General features: G+C 41.5%; 1 protein-coding gene across 2 annotated transcripts in view; it reads left to right on the top strand.

Moving 5' to 3' along the window:
• DYM (dymeclin) overlaps positions 1–19,799 on the top strand; it is a 1,124,226-nt gene that overhangs the window by 613,284 nt on the left and 491,143 nt on the right. For both annotated transcript variants that reach the window (XR_014969672.1, XM_085629609.1), the window contains exons 10-11: positions 8,227–8,405; positions 14,248–14,373. Coding sequence is in view for 1 of the 2 variants with exons in the window: in XM_085629609.1 (XP_085485735.1) it covers positions 8,227–8,405; positions 14,248–14,373 (305 nt within the window). In the remaining variant the exon portion in view is untranslated. The remainder of the gene's footprint in view (positions 1–8,226; positions 8,406–14,247; positions 14,374–19,799) is intronic.

Below are 19,799 nucleotides of genomic sequence, written 5' to 3'. Positions count from 1 at the left end.
GAGGGGCAGAAGCCCAATCCAAGTTGGAGTACCTTCATTTCCGCATCACGCAGCCGAAACGCGTTTTGTCGTGAAGCTTGTCTTCTAAATAAACTGAAGACACTGTTCCCGTGAGTGCTGGTATTTTGTTTAGAGTACCACGAGCCCATATATATATATATATATATATATATATATATATATTTACACTTCTTTTCAGTATTTTTTTTTCAATTTTGTGAAATTAGAGTGCAAAAAATGCTAAGTGTGAAAACTCCTCCTTCCAACTGGAGGTCTAGATTTTCAATAATACTGAAACAGTGTCTATTCCGTGTGAAGGAGTTGTTTTTCCATTTTCCTAATTCTCAAAGTGCACATGCTTCTGTGCAAATTGGATTTTTGGATAACGTGCAAGTGCTTTTACCTTGGAATCAATAAAATGCACGAAACCGAATACCACTGCATTGTGCTTGTTTTAAATTGGTGTTCTCGTATGTAATGAAGTGCAAGTACTTCCGTGCAATATAGCAATCTAAGGTGCAAATATAAGACCGGAAAATACTTCTGGGATTTGAGCAAGTGCTTTAGACCGATTTTGAATACTGCATATTAGTATGATGTAGTTTAGTCTACACATAGCATTAGCATCCTCTCATGTATGTACAATTTGCTCAACTTTCATAAGACTGACTACCTCATATACTTCTTAAAAAGATGAAGAACAAAGGGGCCTAATCCTAAAATTAAATTGCTCACATAAAAGATTTTCTCCACCATTGTGATAAATTGCGATAAACATTAAAATAGTATACAGGCATACTTGGCATAATTCATACAAAAAATACATTTCATAGAATTAATTTCTCTAATGTGGGTTGGTCATTAGCTTGTAAATCTCACTCGAAGTGGACATACATATCCTCATCAGAATTTAGGCCTCTAGGTTTTTTGCAATCAAACATGAGTAGATATCGAGATTCTAGCTGCCTAAGTTTGCCCTCACGATTTCCACCTCGTCTGCTTTTTGGGACTGGATCTACTACAAAGTACGCCAATTCTTCTATTTTTCCTGCATGAACATCATTAATATGTTGGGCTACAGGATATGACTTGTCTCCGTTCTTCACTGCCAGAGGTGTTGTAGGACCCTAACGTGAACCATGTGGATTGTGCCCCCGACGTAGTACTTGGGGCAGGTGTATTGGAGGACATAAATAACATAATCACTTTTACAGTTAAAAAAACATGGAATCTTTCATGGTTTGTTAAAAAATGGTCATTGAATTTCTTTTTTGTTTATACCAATCTTGCACGCCTTGCTCTTAGTATATCTATTGAAACCTGGGTTTGCCTTCAGCCAGATCTCTGTTTCAATTACTTATGGGCTGTTTTTCACCAATTGATGCCTCATCGAAGTGGCTCGTCTGAAAGTGATGCGGGGTTTGCGCGGAACCAGAGTGCTCAACACTGAGTCCCCTTTTACCAGGTGCCAATGCCTAATCATGCAGTCTCTCACCCTTGCATGAAAGACATTGTAACTGGTTATCATCCTCACTTCCTGTGTTGTCTCCTTTTGCTTTTCTAACTTTTTTGACCAAGATGTCTTCTCTAGGTATCCCATCTACTTTCAGTAATGCTTGATTTAGCACTTTCTGACTGTAGCTTCTCTCTTTAAATCTTGCTGTTAAGTCAGTTTGAGCTTGTTCTAGAGAGCTAACCTTGCTACAGTTTCTCTTCATGTGGAGAAGTTCCGCATATGGGATACTCTGTTTTAATTTTGGGGAATGGAAACTACTTGAGGGGAGGATGGAATTTCCCGCAGTCGGTTTCCTAAAAGTGCGTGTGTGCAATTTCCCTTTTTTAATAAAAACGTCCAGATCTAAAACATATACTTAGGATTCACAAATAGTGCAAATTAAAGTTAAGTTTAACTCGTTGTTCAGAGCTGTTATAAAGTCTCTTGCCTTTTCAGATGCCCCTCTCCATACAATAAATAGGTCGTCAATAACACGACACCAAACCTTAATGTTATCTTGCCACTCTGCTTTGAAATCGACCCTCCGCACCTGCTCCTCCCACCAGCCCATCTGTAAATTTGCATAGCGGGGGGCGAAGCAGGTGCTCATGGCCGTACCCCTTAGCTGCCTTTAGGTGCCATTCCCAAAAAGGAAGAAGTTGTTCTCTAGACACAGTTCTGCCATTTTGATCAACATTTCTGAGTGTTGGTGAACTTTTATTGGTCTGGTTCCTGGAAAGTGTCTGAGAGCCCTTAGACCATCTTGATGTGCGATGCTCGTATACAACGATGCTACACCTAAAGTTATCAAGAGATCTGACTCTTCCCAGTGAACCTCATGCAGTTTTTGTAAAAAATCCTGTGTGTCCTGTATATAGGACGGTAGTGACTTTACAAGATCATGTAGGAAATAGTCTATGTATCTAGATGAGGTTTCAAAGACACTCCCGATGGCTAAAATTATCGGTCTACCTGGAGGGAATGCCATATCTTTGTGAACCTTCGGTATTAGGTACAATACTGGTGTAACAGGATTATTTACTCTTAAATAATAATATTCTCCTTCTGTTAGAAGTACCATACCCCTCCATCTTGATAATTCCTTATGGTACTTATTTTTCACCTCCACGAGATTGTTTTGTGGTACGCTTTGATAACATTCAGTGTCTCTTAGTTGTGATTTGGCTTCGTCTTTGTATTTGTTAAGGGGCCATAGAACTAAATTTCCCCCTTTATCTGATTGTCCCATTACTATGTCTGTCCTTGTTTTCAATTTTTAAATGATTCTTGTATAGTCTCTTTCCTTTTCCGTAGTATCCCTTCCATAGTTTTTGTTTGATTCTATTAAAATTTCTTTTATATCTTTGATGACTCGATTTGAAAATAAATCAATTGCATCTTTTGGAAGTAACGGGACAAAAGTTGATTTCTTTTTAAATTCCGTTGTACTAGTTCCATGGAGGTCTATGCCCAATCTCTCAGCAGTACCTTTAAATGATGCTTCTGTATTTAAATCCTCATTTGCTGTCTCCAATGCATCCAAATCCCTAAGAAGGTTTAGATCATCTATCACGAGATTGCTCTGTGCATCCTGACACAGGTTCTCTTGGTCACGACTATTACTTTTGTCCATTTTGTTTCCAAAATATTTCTTTAGTTTTCATTTTCAGACGTATTTGTAAAAGTCGATTAGGTTTTGGGCGTAGTTAAAATTTGTTCGCTTGCACTAGGAAAGACCTAGAGATAAAGTGTTGATCTCTGCTTCAGAAAGTATCATGTCTGTTAGATTGAATACAGTAATAGATGTTTTTCTACCTGCTCTGTTTGCTCTCTTTTGTCTTCACTCCTGATCGTAACTCCATACCTTCTTCTTCGTCTTTTGCTTTTCCGCTTCCTCTGAATCCCCGGCCTCTTCCCCTTTTGGGTGGTCACTGTCTTGCAATGATGTTTCGGTCCAGTCCTAAAAAACGCCTCTCTTCGATTACTGTCGATGGTTTGTCTACTTTGGCCAAGGTTCTGCCGCCATCTTCGAGATCCATCGCAACTTCAGAGCTATATTGCGAGCTTGTGTCTCCCACCCATCTTCTTTCTTTGTTTGGTTGTTTTCCTGAAGTAGCATTGCTTTACAGTTTTTGACGCCGTAGGGAATCAAAACACCTAGCGAACGTATAAATCTGGTCTCATTGGTAATCTAGTCGGTCTCTGGTAAATTTAATTGCTTTCCTTTCCTTGATCGATATATATATATATCCTAGTCAAAACATCAGGATAAAAGTCAACGGGTAATAGTAGAGGAAGATGGACTGTGCATGGTTAATGCATTGTGATGTAGTTTTCCTTCAAAGAGGTGAGTCTCCAGCTCTTTCCTAATTCGGAGCAGCATTGGGGCAGTTCTAATGGATACAAGGATGTTGCTCCTGCGTCTTGGCTACATAGATAAAAAGACCTGCTTCCTTGTATTATATTTTTTACTTCCTAATCTGCATTCTGATGGATGTCCTGGCTGTGGGTATGCCAAGAACCATCCGAGATGGTGAGCTTGTCTGCAAGGTAACCAGGGGGTCTGGTCTTCATGGCTTTGTAAATGATGCATCTGGTTTTAGAGAAGGTGCAGGCCAGCAAGATGACCCAATAGAGTTTTATCATTTATGTGATCTTATTTGTCCAGGCCCTGGATGAGACGCGCTGAGGTGAGTAGCATGACCCAAATGAGTGCTAGTGTTCAGCCCTGGAGGCCATGGAGTATGGCATTACCGCCATCCAGATCCAAGAGTATGAGAGCCTGAGCCACAGTTCTAAGTTACTTTCTGGAAGAAACGTAGCAGTTTGACTTTCTTTAGAACAGAGAGCTGTTACCAGGCCATCTTTGGTTTTTGGAAGCATGTTCCTTGAGCGCGAGTTTGGTGTCCAGGGTGAATTGAAGTGTATTTACATTCTGTGAAAGCTGGGGTTTGAAGTCATTCAGTTCCATGACATTGAGCCAGGCTTGTACTGAATCTTGTTTGTTGCTCTTGGAAAAAAATAGGAATTCTGTCTTGGTTGGGTTGAGCTTTAGAAAGGCACTGGATGTCCAGGTCTAGATGATGTGTATTAGTGTTTTAGACTTTGGATTTCTGAAGCAGAGGAGAATAGAGCACAAAGCAGCTCTATGTAATGATTGAAGATGACAGGAGACAGTGTGGAACCCTGTGGACTGCACAGGTGATGGGGATCTTTTGTGACTTGGAGGTACCCATGTGAACAAACTGTTGTTGGTTGGAAAGGTAGGAGGCGAACCAGTGAAGGACATATCCAGACAATCCAATTCAAGATTCCAGGGTGTGTATGAGGTTGGCATGGTTGACTGTGTCGAAGGAGACTTAAAGGTCAAGCATTATCAGGAGGCGGGGTCATCTTAATCTGTGGTCAAGAGAGCATTATGTACAATGTATATGGCAGCAATTACTGTGCTGTAGCATGATCTCAAGCCAGACAACAAGTAGGAAAAGATTAGCAGTGATGCGATCTTGGCAATGACCAGCCATAGACCGATTTTTCGATGAATGGTAAGTGACTGATTGGCCGGGAGTTGACCAGGTCACCAGGGTCTTGTGTGGGTTTCTTTGTGAGTGGGAGGATCTGGCCTGTCTTGAGAGAATCGATAATGATACCTTGATTGAAGGTAAGAGAGCGTCCCCACAGAGGTCTGATGAAGGTCAATATCAAGATGACCTCTCCTTAACCAGTGACTGTGAAGGAGTTGAGTGTGTCAGTAAGATTGGAAGAAATAGAGCTTTGATGGCTGACCATTGCGGATGTTACTGGAAGGGATAGCCAGCTTTGTGTTGTTGATGTGATGTTGGATCTTCTTTATTTTTCACTGAATGAGAGTGAGAAATAGGTGGGTCCAGCATGCGTTTGATGCAGTGGTTGATGTCTGGATCGCCTTCTGCCTCTGTTGGTGCCTCCATTGATGGTGTTGGTGTAGTACTTTGCTTTGGCTGATGTAATAAGCTGTATGCATGTTGTGCGGTGGGACTTTAGTATCAAGGGTTCCTCTGAAATTCTGTTTTAAATCCATATTCTTCCCTGTCTGTGGATGGATTGCTATTGTCATTCCAGCAAGGTCTTTAGAGTGCTAATGTGCTAAAGGCATTAACTTGAACATGCACGTTATTTTTGGGGTGTAAATTTTCAGCTTTCCAAAACATTGTTGAATATGTTTAGAAGGGCTTTGGCATCATACATGGAGTTGATACTTTGAGAGATGAATTCAAGCATTAGGATGCCTATGGTATGGAGATGTCTTTTGAAGGATCTGAAGGTTTTATCTTCTCTTTTTGTGTTAGCCTTGGTTTGTTGGTAGGACACTGAGCAAGGAGATGGGGATGGCAAATTGGTTAGTCCAGGGGTATGGGTGGTTTACATTGGTTTGCTGGTTATGTTGAGAAGACAAGGTAGGGGTTGTGGCCTTTGGAGTGTGTTGATTGTATGGCATGCTGCACCATGTTCAGTGTATCCATGATGTTGAAGAGGATGTCTCATTTCTTTTTTTTTTTGTTTGGTGCCCGGGAGATTGAAGTCACCAAAGAGGGTGATGTGGACATGTCAGATGGACCTAGTGGTGAGGAAGCCTGAGAATTCATCGGTGAAGTCCTTAATCTGCCAGGAAGCCTGTAGTTGAGATGGAAGATGGTTATCTGAGTTGCAGAGAGTGGGAAAAGGCAGGCCAGCCACTCCATGAATGAGTGTTATCTGCTTGCCTGTGGTGCTAGCCCAGAAGGTCTTCTGGATGACAGCAGGACCTCCTCCAGTCTTATGTGCTCGGTCTACACAATGGATGCTGTAGCCTGTGGGAATAAGGGCATCTAGGATTTGCAAAGATGTGGTTGTGAACCATGTTTCTGTGTTGAAAAGGGTGTCGATCTTGTTAAAGGTGCCATGTCTGTTGTGTGGAGTACTTGCAGAGTGAACATGCATGAGTTGGAATGTGTGCTCTGTAGTTTGAGAGCGTGTGGTAGTTAGTGGGATGTGTAGCAGGTCGGGTGTAAGTGTTGTGTAAATGCTATGCGAGAGTCTGGACCGTCTAGATCTGATTGTGTGGATTGGCAGTATTGGGTGAGGTACATGATGTTACCTTGTACATTTTAGAGGATCGGGTTCTAGCCCAAGGGCCTTCCTGACCCTGAGAGGTCCAAACAGACAATGCCCGTGTTTGTCTCCACCCTTTGATGGGACCCCTGGATGGTGGGATATTTGATTGAAGGATGGAGAAGGCATGAAGTGGTGCCAGTCCTGTGCAGATGGAGGAGGTGAAATGAAGCCCTCTGTTTGGCTTCTTCTTTTAAAGGCGGTTCTGTCTGGAACCCAGTGATGGAACTTTCTGTGCAGCCACTGCAAGATTTTGGTCTGTAGCTCCAACCACCCCACATTTTGTTTCCTTAATTTTTTTTGGCATTTAATGACGGCATACATAGTTAAATACATCAAAATTAGCATTTGTATAAACACTTACAGTTTTTGTAGGAGTGTATTATTACTTTCCCAATAGAAACATATTCTCTTTCAAAACACTGCTTGTATGGAGTATTAACTTTATCACCTTGAGGCTTTGTTGCATTACAGTCCGAAACAACTTCCAATGGCAAGATAGGTAGACATTCATGGTAAATGGAGATATTGCTGTTAAATGGGTCGCACCTTGAATTTGGAGACAGACTTTCATTTCCGTGTCTGTTTCCAAGAACAGTGCTGCATGGTAGTGTGTTCCCAAGCCATCTGTGATGTAAGTTATCCCATTTAGTGACAGTGCTGGCCCGTGCAGCCATTGTTGAGTAGACCAGTGTGAAATGTGCACCTGTAATGTGTTAGATTAGGCGTTGAGGGAGTGATGGGAATCAAGGCGGGGGCTCTACCTTTTTTGTCCCATTTCCCATGAGCATGCTGCTTCCAGTTTATTCTTCCAGATCATAGAGGTCTTTTGAAGGCTTGACAAATGTGTCTTGCGAGATGCAGACTTTCAGGTGTTTTCTACGTATTAGTGAAGGATGAGGTTATGGTGAACACTAGAGCTATGGAAATAACATCTTCAGAAAAAGCATTGAATAGTAATATACTAACAAAAAGGCATTTTACCCAAGTATCTGCAGCCTTAAATTTGTTCATAATAATGTAACAGGCCACATTGATTTTTACCCCATAACACAATCGCTCTCTTCCTCCGCTAGTTCACTGCTTCCATAACAGTGTGAAAATGTGATACCTTAAATCTTTGACAGATATGAGGGGTTTTGCTGTAGGATTCATATAACACATCACAAGCATTGAAGCGCCTCTGTGCTTCCATTCTGAAAGAAGGACCCCCTGTTTTCAGTTTAAAAGATGTCTTATATAGCGCTTAATACTGGTGGTGACACTGCAACTAAGCACTTTCGTTTAAGGACCGGGGATATTAAATAATTTCCTAGGATCAGTCAGTTTCAGGCAGGTGGGAAGTTGGTTACCTATACTCCGCTGTGTAATGCAACTCTAGACGAACTATCTTCTTTTCAGTCTATTAGATAAATAAAATTGATTGATTGAATTGGTTGATTGATTAATAAAATGAAAAAAATGTGAAAACGGAGGTCTTCCGGTGCTAATGTAGTCTCTTATTGATGCGGCATATGTCGCGCCCATAGGGATTTAGAAGAAGCTGTGTTTATCTATTTTTGAATCTGTAGGTTGTGAATGCTTTGTATTTTGTTTTTCAGATAATTCTGCCCTTCCCACTCCCAATCCTCATGCATTTCAGATCAATTTCAACAGCTTGTACACTGCACTTTATGAACAGCAGAAGTCTGATCAAGCCACCCTGCTGCTGTACACACTACTACATCAGAATAGTAATGTCAGGACGTACATGCTGGCGCGCACAGATACGGAAAATCTGGTAAGCACAAGACGGAACTTGAGAATTCCCTATGTTCATTGCGGAATGAGGATGAATTGTGACTCAATATAGTTTGAAGCATTTTAGCTTGCACCCTGCATGTAGACTACCGTATGCTTTGGAGAACTCAGCTTGGGTCTCTTTTATTTTAAACCTATCCGGCTATCACATGCAGTAAGCTAAAGGGAGTAATGTAAAGGTACTTCGAAGGGTGCGCCCCGTATAAATGTAGTGGTAGTCGGAGATGATAGCTGCTACCTCTTGTTTCTCCGTTGATACCTTTGGCATTGCCCCGGCTACCCCTGCTTCCACGAAGGAAGGAACAGAAGCCAAGCCAAGCATTAAGAGCTGTAGCTTGCCCATCTCCTCGCTGCCAAGAGCAAATTGGAGGCTGTTGAAGACAAACTGGGCGATAATTGGTCAATCTTGTGATATTGTCAGTGGAGCGTGTAATGTCACATCTGCTACTCCTGACAATTTATAGATTGACTTTATTGTTGCTATTGAACACAACTAGAAAAAAATCCAGTCAAACCTAGCAACCAAAGTTTAGCCCCTTCACTAATGGTTGCCTGCTTACCCCAGTGCACGTTTTTTTTTCTAGAGTTTGATTTTAAAAAAATCGGTGTTAGATTCTTCAGCCACATGTACCTTTTTGGCTTGCTGCAGAATCATGAATGTTTCTTGGTGCAACCTTCGCATCCTTATTATATTTCACCCTCAAAATATACATTAACATATGCGGATTTCTTTTTGTAGCAAAAGTATTCAATATTTTGTTGTATTTTCAAACACACTAACATAAATCCTAGAACACTAACCAAGTAAATGTTATTCTGAATGTCCTGAGTATGACTATACCAAATACAGGATTTGTGGTGTGCAGAATGAGTAAAGTAATATTAGTTCATAGCAGTACATTTTGTCCTACAAAGGAAGGAAATGTGTATATTTTCTAAACCTATACAACCTAAGGATGCGAGTGGTGAAAGGCAAATCATGCAACAAGAGTTCAGACAAGTGCACTCCCGTGTGTTATAAATTTTCAGCGAATTCATCCATAATTCAAAAGTAGTTGCGTGCTTTCCGACCGTGGCCTGCCCTGGTGCCACGTGCTTACGAAACGTGAAGAAGTTGAAGCGTGAGCGCACTCCAAACTCGGACGCACTGCAAAAATGCCAGTAGCGTATCATAAATACACCAAATTACTTCAATTTTAATCCAGTTTATTCCAGGTAATCCAAGTTTTCAGCTTCATTCATCATGTTACATGGTAGACGATAGTATGATTAGCTTCTAAAACGGCAGATGTGCCATAGGCTTCTTTCTGTCGCATGCCACATACATTAATCAAATCGTTAGTGGTTCAGGGAAATCACCCTCTCCTTGCCTGATTGGCTGGTTAGTAGAACACGTGATGCGTTCCTATTGGTTCTCATTTCTCATTGAATTATAAAACTGCCCTCTTCACACAGAAGGGTATCAGTAGGGAAAGGGACTCCACATGTTTGTTCTCCTGAGAGCACGCATAGATTTTGAATAAAGTTGTGGACCACAATGCTCCTTCGAGGTGCCTCTCATTTTATTACAGATCTCCACTCCTCTGTTATAGGGAAACATACCACAACCACATATTTTCAAAGTTAAAGTTCAGACATCCTAAGGATTCTGTTGCTGGTTGTCCAGCCCTCCTATTCGGCGAAGCCACAGAGTGTTTTAAAACATGCTGTCACGTCAGATTACAAGGCTCCAGCTACAAAATGAACCATTATAAACAGAAATAGAGAACGCAGAATACGTATTTAGGAATGCATTCTATAATTGCTATTCTACAGACAGCTGATTTCAGTGTAGACCTTCTTTTTACGGGGTGCTATTTACAAGGCGTAAGTTAACCTATTCTGCCATTAACCTAATAAGACATCCATAATGTAGTATTTCAGTTTTCCCGTCACTTGTAATAGACCGTGTTTTACTTATTTCCCCATGTCAATCGTTACATCTATATCCTGTGCTGGTGTGCAATCTCTGGGGCCTAGGGTTCACTAAACTATCACACGCACTGACACCTCTGTGAGTTAGGGTATCTCAGAAGGTTCAATATATGAATTTGAGCCAATGTTTTTCTGCCGACACCTGAATCATCCCGCGATAAGAATATTTTAAAAAAAGTAGCCAGTTAAAAAAATCATTATCTGCCATGGACAATTAAAATGTCAGAAATGCTACATTCTGCCATGAGCGAATAAAAATGACAAATCCAACACTGGAAAAAGGTGAATAGTTTAAGATAATAGAAATGAGATCACCACGCAGACAGTCAGAGTGACGTAATATACTGCAGTTTATACCCTGTTTGGAAGGCACCCGTCTCACTTTTCAAAACAATAGATTATATTCTCAGAAAGACAATTATAATATATGCCTGTATTGGAAGGTTTATTAAAATATACGCATTGAGCTCAAATAAAATTTCAGTGTTGAAAATGAAGTTTAGTAAAAACATGTCATGGTTTCCCTGGTAGGATTCTGATCTCGGAGAGTATTTAAAGAGTTCACACAATGCTGGCATTAGAGATACCAGCCAAAGCCGAGGTTGGTTTCCCCGACAGTAGACCTTGCTTGTTGCCTACGTTGGTTTCCCCGACAGTAGACCTTGCTTGTTGCCCACCTCTTTCATTCGCTCCATTGCTCGCTGAATCTACTCTCTCGCTGATGACTCTGCAATGTATCAAGATCAGAATTCAAGCAAGCTTTCCTACATGAGCCACCGGCTGTTTTGCCTGTCGAGCCACCCTGAGTGACAAGGGGCAAAGGCATCATGATCTGCCTCAGTTGTGTTCTTGAAGTCCTCACACCATAGGGAATGACTGAAAAATCTGAACTTCTATTGATGTTCATATATTAAAAATCATTAAAATCTGATCTATCAAATCGAGTACTGGTATATTTATTAGTGTCATGTCATGTATAGCATCATGAATCCAGAAACTGACATAACGCTTTCCAGATCATTAAAGGTTTATAAAGCTTTAAACATGATTTATGATTAATTGTCACCACAGCAATGGAATGGGTTGAGAAAAGTAATATCGGTTTAGTCCCTTGTATTTAAGAAACCTATTATGGCCCTGAGAGAAGGGAATGGCTTCACCTGCAGCATCACAGTGTCCTTGAAAATCATCTAACCGCTTACTGGCCCTGAAAATGACTTGGGAATTGGATATTCCATGTGGGTAGAGTAGAAACAGTTGTCAACATGCTCGGCACCATGCTGTGCCATGTAACTGGGTGTGCACTCTTTAACCTCTTGCATAACATTCCTGCTTCTTTCATCAAATCCATATCCATACTCTGAAGTCCCATCTGCCAAACCCATCAATAGTTGCACATGAGCTAGGTTACTGAAGAGGCAGATATATGTCAGCAATGCTAACTTAAGGTCAGTTGGTAGTGCTCCTCTCTAAAGACCACCAAGCCGATTTACCAGGCATAGCATCTCTTAGTTTCTTTTTACTTCAGTCCTGTCTTTTGTGTTCATGTTCAACACACAGGTAATATCAAGCAAAATCATCTGTCTACCAACACCAAGCAGCAGCATGTCAGTCCTTCTACGGCGAGTGTTGAGGGGACAAACCCCTGCATCCGAAGTATAGACTGTCCTTTATTCACGGTTTTCAATCTTTCTATATAAAAGAAAACATTGTATATCTTTTACCTATAACATAACATAAACTGTTTCCTGTAAATTTGGGATAAAGCTCACTGTTGAATCCCTGTATTGTAGCACTCTCTTTACGGGCTAATTATGGGGCAGTAGTCCTATCAAAATGATTCAAGAGCCGAGCAAATGTTCACCAGGGCTTTAGTCTCTGGTTGTGCTTTGAGAGTTCTGAAATAAATTTGATGAAGGAGCATGGATTCTGAAAAATGGCACATACGAACCTTTATGTACCCCCCTCTGAGTTAAACACATAAAAGGTGATTGGAGGATGCCGGTACTAAGTGCTGACACTGGCAATCGCTCGGGGTAGTATTCCAACCGACCGTCCTTTTGCCCACCATCACACCCAGCCATATGCATATTAGCCTTAGTTCTGCTCCAGTGGAAACAGTCCAGCCCAATCTGCCAAGCCAGGTCTGAACCAGAATGCAAGCAACCCAGTATCGGTTTCATCCTGATAAGGGCTCTCCAGTTCAGTGCAGCTTGGTTCCAATGTCACACTGAGCAAAGGACCCGCGTCTGGTATACCCTTGCTACCCGGATGATTGCCAGGGGTTAGACTTATTGCTAGCACCCTCCTATCACCTTTTGTGTGTTTGATGTAACAACCTAAGTGGCCACGGGTAGACAGGAAAGCAGGCATCCCTCCATCTAGCATAGTCACAGTGTCCTCAACAATCTGAACTGTGGCTATTTTGAAGCTTCACAAGAGGAAACGGCCAAACGGATATTACTTAAAAGATTATATAGCAAGCTATGTTATTGTAGTTTGCCTGGTGGACATTTTTCAGCACTCTACCAAAGCAAGCAAGTAGGTGATGGATTATTATTAATAAAACAAGTACCATAATGGTCAATTTTTTCAATAAGTAGAGAAATGTATGTGCTTTATTAGATGAGTAAAAAGAAACCTGTTGATTAGAGCCCTTGGTAAATGGAAGTCATAGAAGACCGATTGAAATAGAAAATGTTTTTTTTTGTAAACTGAGGTGGTGTGGGAGCCGCTATAGTGACTACGTTCCATCTAATATGTTGGAGGATAGGATGCAATAGTTAGTTTACTTTGAAAGTAAGTTTAGGTCAAAATGCTGATGCACTTGTCCTACCTGCCTTCATATCTTGGACCTTTATTTCTATGTAGGCCACTGTGAAGGGCATGCTTTCAAAGCACTGTGCCCACAAAGTTCCTGAGATCATTATCCATTGCCCATAGTAACTGAATATTCCAAGAAGAGGGAAGGTTCTTACCTTTTGTTTTGTTCTTCTGCAGCAACGTAACCTGAAGTCTTTGAGGTGTCGAGTAAAGTGGATTCACCTGTTAACTAGAGAGCAACCTTGAGTACGCTGCGTATTCCGCTTTTAACCCTTTTCTAAAAGTTGCGTATTGCTGCCCGTACCACTGTCTGCTGAATATACCAGCTTGCCTGGAGTCCTTCTGATGTCCCATAGGGTCAAAACAGTAACCAGGTGTAGATGAGAAAAGTAAAGACACACCACGTGCAGAGCATGACAGAAGACTTCTAGAGCGTTGTCTGCTCCTTATCCTATGTAGCAAAGCTGTTCGATATTTCTGGCTCATAGCTTATTCGTAGATGATATTTTCAACCTCAGGCCTGCAGCAAAGTGCCATCCAAAGGCAGCTTTATTCATATACATCCGGATATTGTTTGCAATTAGATATACAATGTGCACCTATATATGTCACGCGTGTTTATTCATTCAGTTTGTTCCTTTGTTTTCAGACCATCTCTATTGAGTTTGACCCAGGAGAAGTGGATGAAACGTTGTACTAGTGTCATGGGCAAACATATGTTTTCCAAACAGTGATGCCTTGATATGACTAAAGGTTTTACACATTGAGCAAGACTCTACCCTTCTAAAGAGAACCTAGCCCTTTTTAGTGATTGTGTTAATGCATTTGAGGTGTTTGTTAAAAATGCGTTCAGAGCCTTCCAAATCTGGAAAACACCCCATGCTGTTCAAATCATGGACAGAAAAATTGCAGTCAAGGTTTACAATTGTACAGTCGCTTATCTATATAATAATTTAATGCTGATGAAAAAATATGAATGTCATTTGTTAAGACTTTTCAACTATATTATTTATCTTCTATTTTAGGTGCTACCTATTTTGGAGATTCTCTATCATGTTGAAGAAAGAAATTCGCATCATGTGTACATGGCTCTTATAATTTTGTTGATCCTTACTGAAGATGATGGCTTTAACCGGTCCATTCATGAAGTGGTAAATATCAGTTTGAATCAAAGTGCTAGTTCATACTTGATCAAAACAGTAACATTGGTAGAAAATAAGCGTTAATTCATGAAGATGCTTATACATCGGAATCCATGTATTCAAAACCAAAATCACCTTTACAGAGACAAAGTCACAATTAACTTGGTTTCATAAGGGAAAAAGCTACAACTAGATATTACGTTGTAAATTGAATCGAAAAATTAAGATTTGCTAATTAATGTCCACGCGTTGGAGTATTATGTACATTCTAAGGGACCTTTGCAGTACCATTGGAGAAGCAAATTGTAGGGGAAACCGAGAGTGATTCATAGGCGTATTAAAGAATGTGGCTCTTAAAACAAAGCATTATCCCTGAAAGTAATTCATGCATTTGGAAGTAGTCCCACATGAAATCCCCTTAATTCCTGATTAACTTCTATTCTGCTGTTCTCTCATAAGTCATCTTGAAATGCCACAACCTTCGTGTAACCATTCACTTACCCGTCCTCTTTTGTTTTCCCCTAAATGCTGGCCAACTCTTGCAAATTGCACTTCACTGAGACTACCATCTCAAAATAATCCTTCTGTTGTCCTCGGCCCTACATGGGTATTACTGCCACAGCATACTTATGTTTCACCTCCCACCTTAGCAGTTAAATGTACTCTGTACCCCGTCCATAAATCACTCATCACTTACCTCTCCACTAATCAGTATCCTTTAACCTTCTCCGCGCATATTTTGTAAAAAAGAAAAGTGCCAGGGCTCTCGTCAGTAGGGCACTGCAGCTTGCACCACACATTGCCCCCGCTAGAGCTGCCAATGGCAGTACCAACACAATTGCTAATCATCACACTCTTACAAGTGAGACAATTCAGCCTGCTCTACACCACAAAGCTATAAGAATGGCTTGGGCGGCAGGTAATAGTCATTTTTAGCAGTGCCACCATGTAGCAGACTGGTACAGCCAGCGGTATTGATAATGAAGTGCCGTTGCTGTGCACTGGAAGCCAAGAGCTCAAATTTAGCTCTGAATGTACTGTCCAGCCCTTCCTATACTCCCTTTACAAGCACCCCCCTAATTAACATAGTTTACCATACCTTGGCTCTTGACATCTAGACCGTTGTCTTTTTTCCTACCTACCTTGTCTCTCTGTCACCTGGTGTTTGTGGCTGATTCCCAGCCCCAACATGACCAAGATAATTTATTTTTCTTTCTCGACTACTCCCAGAAACATGGGTTCTACCATCTTTTGTGTCCTGTTTTAACTCTACACTACCCTGTGCATGAAACATTGATTACACTTAGTAACAAACCTTCTCTTACACTGGCAGCCCTGCCCCACTACCACATTCTCAGAATCTGCATAATCTGAATACATCGTACATTCCCCCCTGACACCCTCTTAATTGAACTACTCCTCACTATGCGGGACTCTGGGTTCGACACAAAAGCAGATACACTGCCTTGATACTGGTGCTTGAGCAGATCAATTATTCTTTGCTCGGAGCTGCGAACATCCTTCTTGCACCAAAAAAAAGTTCTCCTCAGGCTTGACTTGTAATTCTGCGTATTCCTTAAAGGACTCTTTTTATTTTGTTCATCAGCCCTATTCAACCATTCATTATCTACTCTGACCTTTCTAACACAGATAAGACTCCTTAACTTTGGTTTCAAATCCTCCCACAACCCCTTTTCTCCCTTTGTTACATCAGCCATCTCTCCCTGTACTCCACAATACACTAGCCATTTACTGTCTCATTTTGTCAATATCCTGTTGTGCTATCTCTAGATTGAAATTATGCTACTTCTTTATCCCCTACCAGTCTTGGAGCCACCTCTACCCAGAGCACTTTGAGTATCCCTGGACCAGCATCTTCTCCATATTGCAGTTGCATTTGAGTCTAGTGACACTTGCTGCAGTTGTCACGTGTCCTCTCCACCTCCCGGCTACGACAGGGACTCTTATTGACAGTAGTCTCTGTTTCCACTGTTAATGTTCGATTTTTCCTCCTAGTCTTGGTGCACGTAGATGCTAAATTTTATATATTCGACTTCCAGTCTTCTTCAGGGTTGTCGCTTCACCCCACCAGTTGGTGATTACTCCTACCAGTAGTCCGGTTCTTTGATACTATAAGTTTTAAAAACTCACTCAATACAGCATTCATGCTACGATGTATGGTAACAAATACACATTCAAAAAAAGATTAATAATGAAATAATGGTTAATAGGTGTAATCAATCCTTCCATTTCCTTCTTTTAATGCCATGCTGTTTACTGAAAATCCCGGCATACACCTTCCTACTATACTCAACAACTACTCAGCTCAATGTAGCTATCAATGAGGGTAAACTAAAGGAAGTCTGACCACTTAAGGAAAATGACTGTAGGTCATCTTAGAGCCCCTTCAATGATAGAATATTCGTAATGAATGACCTCGCTATTTTCTACTGGGGATGAGGTCCTGGCTGCCCTCTTTCCTAAACTCCTTCCTAAGTGAGACACACATAATTTGCATCCTTGAGTTATGTTGGGCATTATTCCACAATAGAATGGCAGAAATAATAATTCCTCTCTGAAGGCAGCTGCAGCTGGTGAGCTCACCTCAAGAAACATCCTAGGTGAGACAGCACACGAAGAGCTCAGATGTCTGCCCATTCCATGCAGTATACCTAACATAGTGCTTGAGATGAGAGGCAATGAATGTCTTAATGAGTTATCTCTTAGAGTATGTAGTGAGGTCTGTCGCATGCGGGTTTGCAGTGTGAGCTGTACCACTGACTATGCTTAATTACTCATTGTTTCTTCTATCCTCTTTACAATTTAATATAGTATTGAATAAGGAGCCAAAGGTCAATTGTAGTTTTTCACCTCCATTTCTGAGTCCATCTTATTACCTTCACCCTTCGGAAGCTTAGTAGATATAGTGTCAACTGAGAAGCAGAGCAAAACATCTCTTTGTTGGGTACTAGGTTTTGTGTTTATGTCCTGTGTAAATTCTGCCTTCTCTTATATGTGTAGCAATAGAAAGCTGCACCTTCAGCTGCATACTCCTTGCAGCCGTCAAGAGGAATTTACCCTTCACCATCGGATTGGTCAGCATATCTAGCTCTTCCACGCTGGCTAGTCCCTAATGTAAATAGTAAAGTAGAGGATCACATTTAACTGCCTAATCGATCTCGCTCATCCGTGACCTTTCTATGTTCTGTCTGCCTTGCTGTTTACTCTTGCGTTCGATGCATAATGCTCTGATTCTCTATGTGTTAGGTCACAGCCAATAATACTTCATAGGGGTGTGTCCAAGGAGGTAAGGTAAACAGACTTTTAACTTCGGCTGTCCGACTTGCATCTTGATTTCACTCCCACATTTGGCCATCTCCACATTTGAAATGGAGCTTCCCTAGAGCATTAAGTGTTTCCCTAGAGATCTGTACCTCTCCTAGGAGCTGCAACCATGATGATCACTATTTTCATCTGTGAAAATGCACACCCATCCTTGCCCACTCAGTCTCTGTCCAGAAATCTAAGTTTTGAACCATGGGGTGACAACCTGTTAGCCCTCTGTCACAAAGGTAGCACTCAACCTATGGTTGAATGGGTGCCTACTGAGACTTGGGTGAGGGATTATTTCTGCCCTGGAGGGGCATGCCACTGATCTTAAAAAGGGCTTGACGATTGGAAATCGGTTATTTTTTAATCAAGTGGTTATTAGTCATGCTTATTAATTGTCCTGTCCTCAGACCTTTGCTCAGAATTTGTTCATCATTTATAGGAGGTGGAACAGATCCATAAGTAGAGGAAATGTTTACACACTGCTGGTAGTTGGCCAGCGGGGTGGGACACTACAGCCTTTTTTGAGAACTGTGGCGAGATCTTTTGTCAATAGGAAGCAGACATTTCCTACTATCGCTTGTAGCTTTCCAGTGGGTTCAATGGATTACATGACATGTGGAGCCCCTTGTTGCCCAATTAAGCCCATCATGTGCATAATGCAACAAGAAGTGGTCCCATCTCCATTGGAGGAGTTCCCACTGGTCTACTTGGCTCCAGGGACTACGCCTAGTTGATCATTTGCATCTACAAGGCAGCCACTTTCTTGTAAGCCCCTGCAACCTCTGAATTGATGCATTATATCATATGTTTCCCACTCAATTTCCCGTCCAGGGCGCCCAGCACAAGTGACTGACTAAGGATCAAAACTACAGTGGCAACTCCCTGTGTGGTCCTGGCTAAGCTGTAGTCCATGCTCTTCGAATCAGTACTGTACAAAGAAGATAAACCATAATGCGTCTCCACTCACCATGAAGCATTCCTGTCTGCATTCTCTACTTATCATAAAACTTTCCCATCACATAAGAATCACGTCCATATCCATACTCACAGCACACATTCATGCTTATAAACGCTCGCTCAGCACGGGTTTATGCACGTGACATTGCTGTCTTTATCACCCATCACAACATAGAGATCAGGCATGCTCCCACTTCAGCCATGTTTTTGATCAACTCATTCCTCACAGTTATCCAATCATCCACCAACCACACAAAACTGGAAATGGCCTTACCATCATCCACAGGATCTCCATCCAGATTCTGAGTTGCCCTTATCTTGCTTCCTTTTTGAGCATCTTTGTACCAGACTAACTCTTATACCAACCTTCTCTGCCTCGTTTCATTCCATGTATTGCGCACTCAGATACAGCAAATACGACTTCATTGCTGATGTCTCTGATTTAATGTCTTCAGCTTCAATGTGTTATACTTTCAATGACATGTCACTATATGTCCCCCAGGAAATCAGACTCTGAAGGCAAGAGAGACTGCTCTCTCAAAATCCTTGCCTTAATCAAACTGTCAAAGACAGCAACCATAACCTCACAGTCTAGATTTTGCCTTGTTTACCCTGGCAATAGCCACTTCTTCTAAACTGGACTGGCCATTTAGCAATTCCTTCTGTTATTGGGCCTGTTAGACCCCACACATTTGACAACCATACCATCTGGAATAACCACAGGCTCATTCATGAATTTCTCTTTCATTTCTCTTAACCAATCGCACTCTCCCAACTACCATGACACACTTCCCCCGACACTGAGCAATACCATGTCAACTCTGTCCTTTCGGAGTATATAGATCAAAATGCCATCTTGGACCCCTCGCAACATGGTTTCCGTGTGCGTCATTGGACCGAGTCTGCACTGTTGGCAGTATCGGAAGCTATCAGGGATAGTCTGGATAGGGGTGACTCTGTGGCTTTGGTCCTTCTGGATCTAAGCGCCGCCTTCGACACCATATCACATGCAATTTTATAAACTCGTTTGCAGGAAATTGGTGTGGAGGACGAGGCCTTGGGTTGGTTCCGCTCCTTCTTGGAGGAAAGGTCTTCTCAAGTCTCTATGCCTCCGTTCCATTCCCAGGAGTTTGCCCTGCATCAGG

The sequence above is a fragment of the Triturus cristatus genome, chromosome 2_1 (assembly GCF_964204655.1).
Source record: "Triturus cristatus chromosome 2_1, aTriCri1.1, whole genome shotgun sequence".
NCBI classification, from domain to species: Eukaryota; Metazoa; Chordata; class Amphibia; order Caudata; family Salamandridae; genus Triturus; species Triturus cristatus.
The sequence above is the reverse complement of the archived record's forward strand: the minus strand, read 5'-3'. Positions and strand labels throughout refer to the sequence as shown.